At 42.8% G+C, this 14,850-nt stretch overlaps 1 protein-coding gene across 1 annotated transcript; it reads right to left on the reverse strand.

Annotated features, from left to right (window-relative positions):
• Positions 1–4,624: 4,624 nt before the first annotated feature.
• Positions 4,625–13,541, reverse strand: GSTO1 (glutathione S-transferase omega 1). The gene is made up of 6 exons (XM_083505024.1): positions 13,389–13,541; positions 11,104–11,212; positions 9,874–10,096; positions 8,493–8,594; positions 7,620–7,726; positions 4,625–5,082 (listed from the first exon to the last, which is right to left on the reverse strand). The coding sequence occupies exons 1-6, from the start codon at positions 13,504–13,506 to the stop codon at positions 4,929–4,931; spliced, it is 813 nt and encodes a 270-aa protein (XP_083361150.1). The 5' UTR covers positions 13,507–13,541; the 3' UTR covers positions 4,625–4,928.
• Between the last annotated feature and the right edge of the window lie 1,309 nt (positions 13,542–14,850).

Raw genomic sequence — 14,850 nt, forward strand, 5'->3', positions numbered from 1 at the left:
CAGCTACTATTACTTTTAAGACTTGACGCACCACTAAAATGCATTTTTTGTCTTTCTCTCCAATAGCACCAGACCTAACTGGCAAGAATATTTTCCAGAACTGTTAGATTAACCACTGGCCTAAACAGATCATTACCTTGGTGCCAGGGATCTGAGTTTATGATGCATTGCACACACTCTGGCTTATTTTTACATGTTAAGTGTCACAGGCAGACCACAGCAATAAACTGCTGTTCTCAACAAAACAAAAGAATGACCGTATGTTTTCAGATTTCCTGAAATTCAGGTTGTTCTACAAAGATGACATCCTGGATTGGTGTCCATAAATCTGGTGTAATGTGGGGGAAAGGAAGGACAAAAATTCAGGTATGGGGTGTTTTTTTTAAAGGACCCTTTTGAAAGGTAAAGGTGCTACTAGTTATAGTGGCTGGGCTCTGGCTCCACATTTGGAAACAGCAATGCTTCTGAATACCAGGGATCCACAGGAGGCTAGAGTGCTCTTGGCCTTGGGCCTGCTTGTGGGTTTTCCGCAGGCATCTGATTGGCCACTGAGAGAACAGGGTGCTGGATTATATGAGCCATTGGCTCTTCCTTTGCTGTTTTCCATCTTGCATTTGTATCTGCCGCGATTCTGAACATGTGCCAGGTTTTGTTCTTTTCTGGAAAAGGGCTTTGGAAATGACAGTTATCATTGGGAAGTAAGACTTTACTACTGCTGCTGCTACTATTCTCTAGTGCCCAGGCTGCATTGCTACGCTGCTACTTCTTTGACGGAACACGCTGTGTTCTAATAGCAATAGTTAAATGCCAACTGCAGTGGGGGGATGGGGTTTGTTGTTTTTGTTTTAGGAATGGGCTGCTGAACGGAGAACTTGATGGCTGGATAAACAGAAGTACGACTACCACATAGGTTCATAAAAGAACCAAACGTGATGATAGGCAGAATTTTCATCTAATAAAGCACTGCTCTCCTGTACATTACCTGCATGCCCATGTAGCAGTGTAGGTCCACTCAAATGACACACAGAGAACATGGTTCCTGCCACCACAAATCTCTGTTTAATCCGTTACTAGGAGGGAGAATATAGGGATCAAATTGTGCCCCTGTCCCACTCCCAGAAAACAACATACCATTTGTGCTTTGTTAATGGACCAGCCAATGCCTTTGCAACCGGATCTCTGGGTGGAAGGAACCATAGGTGCATATAGTACCAGTATGTTTATGCAGTTCTTATGCACATTTATGATTCTAGCTGGAAAGAGAGCTTTCTGACACCTGTATTTTCATTAAACTCTGTCTTCCGCCAGTTTCTTTCATGGAGCTACAATTCTCAAGATTATCCTGGGAAGATCATTAAACCACTCGGGGAATTGTAGCTCTATGAGGGGAACAGGGGCCTCCTAACAACTCTCAATTACCTTGACAAACTACAGTTCCCATGATTCTTTGGAATGGCACTGTTTTAAATGTGTAGTACAGATGGGGCTAATAATAATAATAATAATAATAATAATAATAATAATAATAATAATAATAATAAATAATAGTATAATGGGCCAAAAAAGTGCATTTCAGCAGGTAGGCTAGTTACACATCCTACCGGAAAGAGCTTGCTCACACAGTGCTATTTTTCTAGAAAAAGAGGTGACAGAACTTACCATGAACACAAGTTCTGGCTGGGAAAAAAAGCCCTGTCCACACACTTCTTTTTAAATCAGCCCACTGGTTATTTCACTGACTCTGTGCAAATGCTTATTTGTTATCTGACCGACTTTAGGGACAGTGAAAGCTGAGCAACTCCAGTCCCTAGTAGAAGTGCTGAAATATCAAACCAAGTGTAATGTGCTCCTTTTGGCCCACACTATAAGGACATAAATCCATGACTGGAAAAAAAATTATATAATGTAAAAAACTTAAGCGGAAGATGGAAGAAACAGTTAAAACCTCTCTACCTTTTTTTTTAAAAAAAGAGTAAAGGTCTGGAAAATGGGTTTTGAAAAATGACAAGTCCAGGGAAGCCATAAAAAGGTGTCAGACACCTCACTGCAATACCTTCCTCCTTGTAGCATTCTTTTTCTAGGCAGCTTCTGCACTTTTAAATTTTTAATGTTTCTTCCATTCTTGTCAACGTGCTATATAATTGACTCCTTGTAAAATAGTGGCTCCAGTTAATAGGCCTATTAAACAACCCATTGCGACTTCAGTTATTTTATTTTAAGTAATTACATGGTTGAAGTGGAAAAATCTCTCTCTTCTTTCTCAGTCAGCAGTATTTCCAGTTTTGCTGGTCTTGAAACAAAGCTCTCTGAGGAAACACAAAATCTGAATGTTTATAGTATGACATTTTTTGGGGTTATGCATTTCCACAAGAGTTGCTATCCTTATCTAGGTCGTTATCAAGCACTCGTGAGGGGTTTAATTAAACTGATGCTTTAGTAAGACTTTAAAAACACAGACATTTACATTTAGTCTCCAAAATGCAAGGTATTAAAAATGTCTTACTCAGCAAGCAAACCAGACTGGTTTAAAACAATTTGAAGTATACATACTATACTTACCTTCCTTAACCTTCTGCATGAGCAGAAAAACATTTTGGGGAAGGGTAATACTAAGATTTCGACTGAGTGCATACTTGCTTGGTAAGCCTCATGGAAAGCAGTCAGACTTTTCTGACAAAGCAGTACATAGCAGTGCTACTCAGACCAACTAATAGGCTTTGCTTCTTTCTGGATGTCCAGTCTTGTGAATGTTCTGGAACATGCCTAGGTTGCCGTTGAAGGAGGAACTCATGGCAGAAATGGGAGACTCTCTTTGCAGGAATCCAGTACGGCCTGCACTGGATTTTGACGCTGAATACACAGGACAGCTGCCACCTGCAAAGACTAGTTTAAAGTCATTTCAAATGGCAGCTGTCAACCTGACAGAAAGGTGCTTGGGGGTGCCTCAGGAAGAGTTAAGTGATATTTCCATTCCATCATTAAAAAAGGAAAAGAAAAAGCAAGCAGCCTCCATTGTATGCCTGTAATGTATGCATTCATCCTCAAGGTGACCTGAATAAGATTTATGCTTTATGTATTATTAATGGAAATCCACCAGTGGCAAAGGCGTTGTGTAACCAAAGAAAAAGGGGAAATTGCTCATTTTCTTACTTTGCATCCTTTCGGCTATAGCTCACTATCTTCCCAAGAATAAGAGAATGTGCGTTGTTCAGTAAGTAAATCTGCAATTGGGCATGTTTTATGCCGATTCTAATTTAAGCAGAGTCCACACAACATACAATCATTCAAAAAAATCTTTTATTTCATCTTCTACCATTGCTATTCCTTGCCTCTTGTAAAGGACCCAGGATAATGGCTGACACTAACTGGTAAATGACAAAGTAGTATATACCACTTGTTCCAATTATTTACTGTTTACTGTGGAACTGCCAACATGTGGTATTTGTCCATGAAGACATGACTTCTGGGATAATATCCTTTTCTGATGCAGCACCCACTGCTGTTGCCTTAACAGCCTTGAGAATTGTGCATTGTTACACTTTTTTGGTTGGCTACTTACAGCTAGAACCAGCCAAGGAACCAAGCTGCAATGTACAGCACAGAGGTTGAATCTAAGTCATTGTGTTTGTGAAACAACTACTGCACTGCCCCTAAATCTTCTCTAGAGGGTCAGGAGAATCCCCAGAGCAGATTGGGTCACAGGGGAGAGGAGGAAGAGAGAGGGTAAGCTCTGTTAACATGACTGGCAGTTGTTCTGTCAACTCAATAATTGGATTCGAGCCCAGGTTGGCTGGTTCTACATGCAAATGGAAAATTGCAAGTAACTGGGGCAGAGTGTGGACAATGTAGAACAGCTGAAAAATAGCCAAGAGCTGTACCTCTGCTAGATGGAAAGGCAGCAGTAATAATAATAATAATAATAATAATAATAATAATAAATTTATTTATTTATTTATTTATACCCCGCCCATCTGGCTGGGTTTCCCCAGCCACTCTGGGCAGCTTCCAACAAAATATTAAAATACAATGGCCTGTTAAACATTAAAAGCTTCCCTAAACAGGGCTGCCTTCAGGTCTGGTTGAATAATATCCCTACATGATGTAAAGCTGTTCATACAAGACCCCTCATCTATTTAAGTTGGCAAGTACAAGCGCTGCTTTGCATAAGGTTGCCAGCTTGCCCAAATTCTATACTTATGCCACGTTATCTGAATAGTAAAGAGGATGGGCCGTCGCTCAGTGGTAGAGCACATCCCTTGCATGCCAAAAGACCCAGGTTCAACTCCTGACATCTCCAGGCAGGGTTGGGAAAGACCTATCTAGAAAGTCATTGCCAATCTGTGTAGACTTCTGAGCTTGACAGACCAGTGGTCTGACTGTATAAGCAGCTTCCTACGTATGGGGGAAATGTATGGATTTTTCTATATGATCAATTTTTTGTTTCCACGATTAAAATAAAAACAGCAACATAGCTTGCTTCCTAGGGTGCATCCTGAACTTTTCAAAGACACAGCAAAGCTCAGCCTAGCATGCACAGCATTATATTTTACTTGCACACTAACATCTCCAGAGACATAACCTCTCCTGTGGAGCAGCAAGGAAAATTAACAGGAAACGCCTGTATTTTTAAAAATGTGTTTATTTCAGAACAGTGGCAGAGCCAATACAGATGCCTACCTGAGGAAAAAGACGTTACAACTTTGGTGGGCAAACAAAGTCAGGCAAATTCTGAACATCAGCCTTTTGGAAAAGAAAGCCTTATTTTTTGCAGGTGGCCTGTCACTTCGGCACAGCCATATCCCTACTGTACATCAAACACAGAAACCAAACCAAAAGTGACAGTGCAGCACAGGTACCAGCTCTGCATGTGACGGAAAAGGAAGATGGAGCTACTGCCAATTATTGGAAAGGCTTCCCTCCACTAACTTTCAGAGGCCGTAGTCGCAGGCCTCGTGGCTGTTCTTCAGATAGAGCTCCAGGAAGCCTTTGTATGTCTGAGCGTCGTTTACTGTAGCCTTGACAGCCGGATCCAGCCTCATGGCTTCAACCCAGTGTTTTAGCTCTGGTGTGTGGTCCAAACAGCTGCAGAGAAAATGAAAAAAGTCACTGTGAAGCCTACATCTATGGTGGTTTGTCTGCAAAAGGTCTCCGGTAGAGCACATGTTTTGAATGCAGAAGGTCCCAAATTCAAACCCTGGCATACTTCTGAAACTCCAGAGAGCTGCTGCCAGACAGTGTAGAATACAATATTAAGCTCAATGCATCGTTGGTCTACTTCTGTATAAGGCAGCTTCCAAACTACTAAGCTGTCTGCATTTAGCTCTGTTGGAAGAAGAGGGGTTTTTGACATCCATTATGCTTGGCTTCCTTAGAAATGATGTGATGCTTCAAAATAGATAGGGGGCACTGCTGCACTGCTCTAGTTTTGGAGATCAGGTGTGTCGTTTCAGCACTTCCCGATTCCAACAGTTTGAATTAGAGGGGTTTTTCCAAGCTATTTGGCCGAGAGATCAGCCCACAGGCAATGCAGCCTGAAATAGCACACTTTCCATGGCAAGAACTATACTGCTGGACCAAGAGCCATGCTACATTAAGTTTCTACTTCCATTTGCCAGCCAGAGGATTCTGGATACCCACAATCAGGGTATGAAGGAGTGGTCCCCTGTTTACTCTCAGCACCTGGAAGTTCCATTTGGCCAGCACAGCTAGAAGCTATTCACAGTCGTCTTCTCCAGAGTGGCTCAGAAAAAAACAACACCCACATCTCCTTCCTCTGTGTGCTACAGAGCCAAGCTGGTATGGGATGTATACTGCAGCTGACTACAACCTAGAAATGGAAAAAGCCTGCTACCTGAAGGTGGCTCCACAAGCTTAACTGTAGAAGGGCCATAGCTTTGCGGTAGCGGATGATGCTCTGCATGCAGATGCTCCAATACAGTGCTACCTCGAGTTAAGAACTTAATTCGTTCTGGAAGTCCATTCTTAACCTGAAACCGTTCTTAACCCGAGGTACCACTTTAGCTAATGGGGCCTCCCGCTGGTGCCGCTGCACAATTTCTGTTCTCATCCTGAAGCAAAGTTCTTAACCCGAGGTACTATTTCTGAGTTAGCAGAGTCTAAGCTGAAGCATCTGTAACCTGAAGCGTCTGTAACCCGAGGTACCACTGTATTCAACTCCTGGCACCTCCAGGTAGGGCTGGGACAGACCCCTGTCTGAAATCATTTGAGAGCCACTGCCAGTAAGTGTAGGAAATTCTAAGATGGACCAACTGCCTGACTCAGTATAAGTCAGCTCCCTATGTTCCTATCCTGCCCCTAGTCAACTCATCATTCCATTTTTTAAAAAAAAAAGTATACAAATGTCTTTCATAGGATGATAATCCTATACACTGCGTGCACCTGAGATGGCTTTGAAGTCCGATCTAAACCTGACATTATGCCAAAGAAAAGAAAGTAAAACCTGAACTCCTATTATCTGATTTACTGTACAAGTATAATACAAAGGGAATTTCTCAGAAATCCCAGAGCACCGAGCCTGACCCTGGACTCTTCAAGGAGAGCAGAGAAAAGGCAAATCATCAGAGGAGTCTGATCCTCCTCTAATTACCCTCTGGACACCTTGCGGCATAGTTTGATAACATTTAGCCTCGGCAATGTTTCTAATGAGAATTTTAATCCTCCCACAGTAATCACAAGTTCCTTGTGCACTACCTAAACTGTTACATTACATTAAAAAATGGTTTTTAAAAAAATATGTGCAGGAGTGGCTGCATCAGTTAAAGCAACAACAACAAAAACTCCTTTAAGGTGCCACTAGAGCCTGACAGATTGTGGTAGAATCTTCATCAGCCTCGTGAAACATGCAGGTATTATTACTCACGGGATCCAAATATATCACATCTCAGCTTAACAGGGCAAGAGATGAGCAAGCCTTTTGACCAAGCATTTAGCTTCTTCACTCTTCCCTTTGCAGCAACAGCCAACACAACCAGGTAATTTTCTGTTAACTACAGTTTCTCAGTTTGGACAAAATGAGAAACCCCAGTTAAAAGCATTAGAACAAGTTAAGTTTCTAAACCACGGTCTGAAGTACATTTAGTATCCAAACTTGTTCTGAAGCTCTTAACTAGTTTTTTTCCTCCCTGAAGTGGGAAGCTGTGGTTAACAGAAGACTTTGCTTGCATGGGGAAGAACAAAGGGGCTATGCATAAAGCCAAAAGGGCTGTTCATACCTTGGACTTATTAATCAGAGGAATGATCATCCAAGTGTGGCCATTATCTGTAGTGAGAAAAGAAACCCATTGTCTTGATCGAATTCAAATTGAACAGAACCGAATCTGCCAGTAAATACTAGTATAGATCAGAAGGGATCACTCCAGAAACATACATTCAAGTGAGTCAAATGTGCATTTCCAAGTGAGAAGAATGATTCTCCTCCTCTTCCGCACCCACTTCACTTCCGCCAGACACCCCATTGCCTTGCAGATTACAGATGAACCAGAACAAATGGCAGTAGCTCTCCCCTATCAATAGTGCCCATTGGGAAAGGGACAAGGGAAGGAATGTAGCTGGAGAATGGTACTCAAATGTGAGAGGTACAAATGCTTCAAAGGGCTTACTCATATAATTCATAGGGCTCCATACGCTCAAACCAAGGCCAGATCAGATAGTCGATCATGGAAACAGTGTTCCCACCGAAATACTTAGTCTTGCGGGTTACTAGAATCTAAAAGGGAAAGAGACACATGACATTCCTACATAAAAAGCACAGTATACCAAGAGAACTTGCAGAAACTGAAATCTAGAGTGAGGAAGGGGAAAGGGGCTGCATATATAACAGACAGGACCTTGTTACATAGAGCTCAGTAGTTTCAGAACTTCTAGCCCTATGTTGCAAACCTGTGTGGAGATTTTAACCTGTACTGGTCCCGAGTAGACTGCACAATAGATCACAGACCAAAGTGGGTTGTGCAGCTGGATTTTAAGAACTTCTTGGCTGCAATTCCAGATTCAGCAGAAAGCAAAACCTCTCTGTCTGGAAACACTTTTGGTTATTTGTTTGAAAATCCCTCTTGTCAGACAGAAACAAATCCATCAATAAAGATATGAACATGGCTCCCTCTAGTGGGCAGCACTAGAGTCTGCTCAGAGTACGTAATCCCAAAACTAAATTACCGGTATGTGGAAGAGTCACAAGTTTCAATGAGCCCTTGTGTGGGATGCGGAGGATCAAAATATTAGACTTTCATTGCATGAAGTACAGCTATGGAAATAAGATACAGAGAACAGAGCAATATGTTCCCTAACACAGGTTCAACAGATCTCTTCAGCCTAGTAATGGAGTAGAAGAGTTGCCCAAGGACATAATGCTTGAATTTAGTTGGAAAACCGAAGAGACCTTTTGTGTGGAATGGAAACGAGGAACCTCTCTCCCTCACAATCAAGTTAATGTATAGCTTTCCTTGGAGCAATGCCCCCCACCCCCAACTCACCTCTTCAAGTTTCAGAAGCCTTTCTCGGAGCTCATTCTTCACTGCAGAGGCATTGTCTCCACTCCTGACGGCCAGCAAATACTTGTGACACAGAGGAGTTAGCTAAGCAAAAGCAGAGATTGCCATGTTACTAAGGTGCAGAAAAGTGCTTAGCATTTTAATTCAAGGAACATAAATGCATGCTAAGAACGAGAGGTAATTCTACCATGACTAAATTTACAGCAGTAGACAGCTCGTCCTCATAAAGCCCTGTCAGTAAGAGGGTGTAAGTTGCAGCCCAGCATGGCTTCCGCTGGCCAACTGTTCTGAACTGTAGAGGAGTCCTTTCACCTTGGTAGAACATCCATCCACACCATCTTTCCATTAGTATGAAGCAGGAATGAGGAACCTGTGGACCTCCGGGTGTCACTGGATTCCAAATCCTATCAGCTCCAGCCAGTGTGATAGGTGTTAAGAGTCCAATAAGAGGGCCACAAGCTCACCCCCCCCCCGCTATAAAGATGCCTAAACGAGTTGTTTTCCTCCTCTAAACTATTTGGTTACCTATTGAGATGCACACCTTTCTCTCTCACACATTTAATTGTATACTACAGACAGAGAAACGTGTCCATTTTAGTTAACACAGGGCAACTTTCCATTGTGTGATGCTACAGGAGCTTGGATGTGTTCCTCAGACATCTTATTAAAAAAATTCTAATGAATTTTGTTGTCATAGAAGTGAATGGGTTTAAGATGGAGAAGAGGAAACACAAACCAAGGGAGATAAACCCACAGAAAGCATCTCTCAATGCAGGAGAATGTGGAACAACCCAGAAGATCGTACCAGATATCAACACCCCCCCTTCCACTCAGCATCCAGACTAACCCTGGTTTAATGCAGAATTCCAAGTAAGCTCAAAGGAAAAGCAAAGCTAAACAGTACATTAGCAGTTCCGCTTTGCTTCTATACTTTAGTCCTATGTTGGGACAACGTACAGCAGCCACCTTACCCTGTCTGTATGTTCCACATTCACCAGTGTTTCCTCTGTTGTCCCTACTCTACAAAATCCCACTTTCTCAGTTATACCAGCCTGGCCCTGTCATCTTGTACCAGGATCTGTGCACGATGCCATAAGTGGCATGTCAACACACTAAAACTCTTTGTAGCAACCAGTTCCTATTAACACCCAGCATCAGGTCACATTGTCCAGTAACTTTAAAACCACTGTCTTTCTTCCACAAATGTTTTCTTTGCAGATCTCACTTTTTGCTTTCAGACACATGTTTAAAATAGGGCAGTGGTGTTGCCTAGCAGATTGCCTGTAATCATAACAATGCCTTATCAAGTGTTATTTTCATACCACACACTGAAATGAGTTTCCCGTTACTCCTCTGTACACACCTTGGAGAACTGTTCCAAGAGCATCTTCTGATAAGCTTTCTCATAAGGATCTGCAGGATACAGCTTCTTCTCTGGATACGCTTCATCCAAATACTCACAAGTGATTGGAGACTCATAAATCAACTGGCCCTTGCTGGTCTCTAGCACAGGTACCAATCCGAATGGGCTTTTCTCAAAAAACCAGTCTGGCTTGTTTTTCAAGTTGATATTGACAATTTCATGACTAAAACGTATGACATGGAAAGACACAGCAAGGTTATTTTGCTAACTTGCCTGTTACAGTTAGAGTCAACTTCTGCTATGTTATTGAAATCACCTAAGGTTCTGTTTCATATTGGCTACATGGTTACAGAACTCCAGATCCAGCCCTCTAACCATTAGGAACTAGAAGGCAAGGGGTCTAGATGACGAATGGGGAACCACTGGCCTCTGGGATTGATCCAGACCATGGGTAGGCAAACTAAGGCCTGGGGGCCGGATCCGGCCCAAATCACCTTCTAAATCCAGCCTGAAGATGGTCCAGGAAGCAGCGTGTTTTTACATGAGTAGAATGTGTCCTTTTATTTAAAATGCATCTCTGGGTTATTTGTGGGGCATAGGAATTCATTCATTTCCCCCCCTTCAAAATATAGTCCGCCGTCCGCCCCCCAAGGTCTGAGGGACAGTGGACCAGCCCCCTGCTGAAAAAGTTTGCTGATGCCTGCTCCAGACCATGGACTCCATTCTAGCACTCATCAAAGGGTTCTTTCGGCAGCTCCACCTCCTCCTCTTGTTGGATGCAAAAACATCACGGGGTCAAAATGGGAATCTCCACATTCCACTGCCTCATGCTGTGGTGCACACTTTCTGGGTGGAGTGCATGGGTGCATAGAAACACACCCTGTGTCAATTGGAAGGCAACTCCCATAAAGCTTGATATGCAGTGAACATCTGCCAGTTTTCAGCCCCAAAGGTGGTTAAAAACAATTACAATACAATAAAATTAGGACTATGTGAAATTAGAGAGAAGGTTCATTTGATCTGGGGGCTGGAGTATTGTTTGGGGGAGTTGTTGGGTGTGGCCGTTGCTGTTAATTTCTGTATATTTTTGATCTTATGATTTATGTAGAAATTGTTCTATTTGGTTGTGTACTTTTTGATGTTTCATTTATTGTTTACAACTACTTTTGTTACGTTTTTAGTTTTTGGAAAGGTGGCATACAAGTAAAATGACTGACTGACTGATCTTACTTGATTCCTTTGGCTTTGAGGACTAGCCTTGTTCTCTGTGCAAAAGGGCAGTAGTGCATACTGTAAAGACGGATCACTCCCTCCGGCACAGGCCCTGGAGCAGAACTTCCTGGAATACAAAGAGACTTACACAGGTCATTCTGGTCAGAACTAGCAAAATTATAGCCTTTTCTGAACAGAAAACATAAGCAGGCCATGACTTAGGGCAGAGAGAACAATGAAGCAGAGAGAAAAAAGGGGAGCCTTCCAAAAAATAAATTCCTCTGGTATTTGATATGCTCAATTTTCATAACCCTGCAGTCATTCCAAAGGCCTTTTTCACACTGGTGATTCACATCTTAATTCAGATGAATTAGCAGAGGAAAGTAAATGGCGACAGGAATGTGAGGATGCCAAGCTACTGATGTGAGAATAATTCCACAGAACTCAGCTGAATTGCTGCAAAGTAAGCAGCTTGTACATTGTAATTGTTCTGCACTTTTTGGAGCTTAAGCCCGCAGTCCTATATCCACTTATCTGAGAGTAAGCCCCATTGAACTCAATGGGATTTATCACTGAATAAACATGTGCAGGAATATGCTGTAAAAAACAAAAGATTTGGCAGCATAAGCCTAGCGTTGCAGTACTCATTTCCTCACCTGGTATGGACTTATGGGGCCCATTCACCGCTATTCATGCATGACTGCAGGGCCAGGAAGAAACAAAATGAACGTCCCAACATGTCTCAACACATCCATCTCTCTCTGTGTATGCAGCAAAGAAACACACACACATAACTTCCTTGCTAGACTTGGGCATGTAGGCAGACACAAAGTCACAAGCCAGGAAGGAAGGTTGTGTGGGAAAGACACTTAAGTTTATGCTCTTCCCCAAACCAAGGATGTACTTCACGGACTTGGGCTAAAGGAAAGAGACTATAGCTCACTCAGGATGATCTGTGGCCATGATGACATCAGGGCAGTTATATGCCATCCCATTTTCAATACTGTTTGCATCTACCAAAGTTTCAGATGGACATGTATTTATTTCCAGTCAGGGCATGCCCCATAACGATATCCTTTAAATTATCATGTTCTAGGACACAAGAGTGCTGCTTTTTGAGGTTTCATGAGCTCTTACAACCCCATCTCATGATTTTAACAGGGTGCTCTTTCTTTATAGGAGTAACAGGTCTACAAATCATCAACACTCATTGAAGGACTCCTACAATGTGCAAGTTGTATTTCTTACAAGAACAAGCTGCAGCTACCCCATAAAGACCCATGGTTTATTAAGAGAAAAAGTGCCCTCACCAATTTAATCAGCATCTTGCCTTCAGTGCCAATTGAAAAGCGTCCCATGAATGAATTGGGGTCTGGTGTAGGGTCACAGCACGGAAGATCACAACAGACTCTTCTGGGTCTAGCAAAATATGCATCTGGAGAATTTGCCAACTGGGAAAGTAGCTACTTACTACAAAACCCACTTCTGGTATTACACTGCACCCTCAGTTAGCTCATTACCAGCAGCGGCTAGGCAAGAGGTTTAGGAAGCTACACCAACACCTGAACAGACCTTTAAAAGGCGTGCAAATTAAATAGTCATGTTACCAATACAATTATCAGTGCAAATTGTCCAGAGTGCAGGTGGAGAAGGTGACCTGAGGCAAATTAAAGTCATCAACGCCAATCCTATTTTTCACATGCAGTACTGTGTACAAACAGCAACGCGCGTCTCACATCAGACGTAGCTCAGAGGAGAGAGCGAGCTCACGATCGTTGTGTGTGTTTTTTTAATTAAATGAGGAAACTAGAGGAGTGACACGCCCCCATGCAAACTGTTTTGGGGAGCGTTTATTTTTTAAAATGCACGTCGCTTTTAGTGAAGTTCGTGGCGAGCTGCTTCGGAGATTTGCTTTACACAGAGTTTCGAGGAAAGAGTCCATTTTGAAACGTTATAATTTCAAAAATAGTCCCAGGAAATCCTCCCCTCCCTCTCTTCGTATACGTGCCTCTGAACATATGCGCCGCAGCAAATCACGTGGCGTTAAATAAACGCAGCTTGGCATTATTATTCTTATTTTAAAACACATCAGCGGGTGGGGTGGTAACGAGCGGGCTCAGAGAAGGGGGAAATTTCACCCCCTTTTCCCTTGCCGTAATATGGAGGAAAATCACTAAAATTAGTATTTGCTGGGCGTCGGAGGGGCGCCACAAGGAAAAGAGGCGGCCCGATCCTCCCCACAACGACAGGCACAGGCAAGCATAGAGCATGCAATGCTGTGGGAAAGAAGCAAACCCTCTCACCTTTTCCTAAGCTCCTAGCGAATTCCCCAGACATTCTCCCTGGTGTAGTCAGCAGGCAAGTGACGGACACCGAAGAAAGGGAACCTCCCCGGAGTCGGCCGACTGTCTCCGCCCACATCCCTTGATCCCAAGATCCACCGACTCCGCCCCCTTCGTTATTCTGCGACGATTCCGTTATAGAAGCCGCCTCCGAACTTGGCCACTTGAAAGCGCCTGGACATACCAGTGTTGGATTCACGCATAAGCTAAACAAGCTATGTATAGCTTAGGGCTACACTCTCTTGTCGGCCCCAAAAAAAATTAAAGGGGAAAAAAAATCTGGATGTACATTTCCAAAATATAAGATAAAAAACCAAATAAAATAAAACCTACATACAGCAGCAGTGGCAAATGGCTTTAGATACCTATTAGGTCTATAAACTACCATATAGCTTCAACACAAAAAACGGGGACAATTTGTTGTTGACAAAGGACAGCTGGATATATAAAAGGCCCTATTACCTTCAGTAGCTTAGGGCCTCATCAAACCTAAATCCAGCCCTGGACATAACGCTGAGTGGATATGGATAGCAGTGCAGCTTTAGGTTTCCAGCCTAAAGGCGCTTCAGCTAAAGTCCTACCTCCACTTACATTGAAATCAATATTTTTTATTTATGCATTCATAGCCCACCGTTTCTCCAAGGCGCTCAAAGTGGAGTACTTGATTCTCGTCCCCAATATTCATTGAAACCCCAAGTTGTGTCTCACACCAAATGTAACTGACCTGTGGAAAGGACTCTATGAACTGAAGACAGAGACATTATATGTACAGTGGTACCTCTGGTTATGTACTTAATTCGTTCCGGAGGTCCATTCTTAACCTGAAACTGTTCGTAATCTGAGACACCACTTTAGCTAATGGTTTACATTTTCAACTCAAGTTCCCTGCACTGGGGCAAAGAGCAACTCCACCCTGAAAGTACATATACACTGCAACCAAATGGGAGTAATAATAATTTGCACCTCAGGATATCAGGGCTGTTCCTGCCACATGGTTCTTCCCACAGACTGCTCTTTGTGTGGTTTGTGTTGGTTGTTTTTTGAAAACTCCCTACAAGAAGAAAACTAGCACGGCAGGAGCAGGCTGGACATGCAAGAAGTTTGAAACAAGGACAAAAATGGAGTGACTCGTTCAAAAACAAAGTTTTTCAGAGTGCGTCCTGGGCCCACAGGTCCCTGACATACTAAGGATGCATGTGATACATGCATAGCAAAGGCAAACACTGAATCATGCACATCGGGCACACCATGTTCTTTTAATACCTTCTGAGAAGTAGTAGTCCAAAGGACTGCCACCAGAGAGGCCAGATGTAAAGGATAATTTTACCTGTTATATCAGCCTATAAAGTTAGTAACCCAAAGTTGAGAAACAGTCTTGTAACACTGTGGCCAAATCGTCAGCAGCAATGGTGACTCTGTACAG

Source organism: Podarcis liolepis, assembly GCF_965112155.1.
Source record: "Podarcis liolepis genome assembly, chromosome: 5".
NCBI lineage: Eukaryota > Metazoa > Chordata > Lepidosauria > Squamata > Lacertidae > Podarcis > Podarcis liolepis.

Coding starts and splice junctions, on each gene's coding strand:
- GSTO1 (XM_083505024.1), bottom strand. CDS start 13,506: ATGTGGGCGGAGACAGTCGGCCGACTCCGGGGAGGTTCCCTTTCTTCG. Junction 10,097..11,103: donor CTCAAAGCCAAAGGAATCAA/GTAAGATCAGTC, acceptor CATACGTTTTAG/TCATGAAATTGTCAATATCA. Junction 5,083..7,619: donor GAGCCCTATGAATTATATGA/GTAAGCCCTTTG, acceptor TTTTCTCTGCAG/CTGTTTGGACCACACACCAG.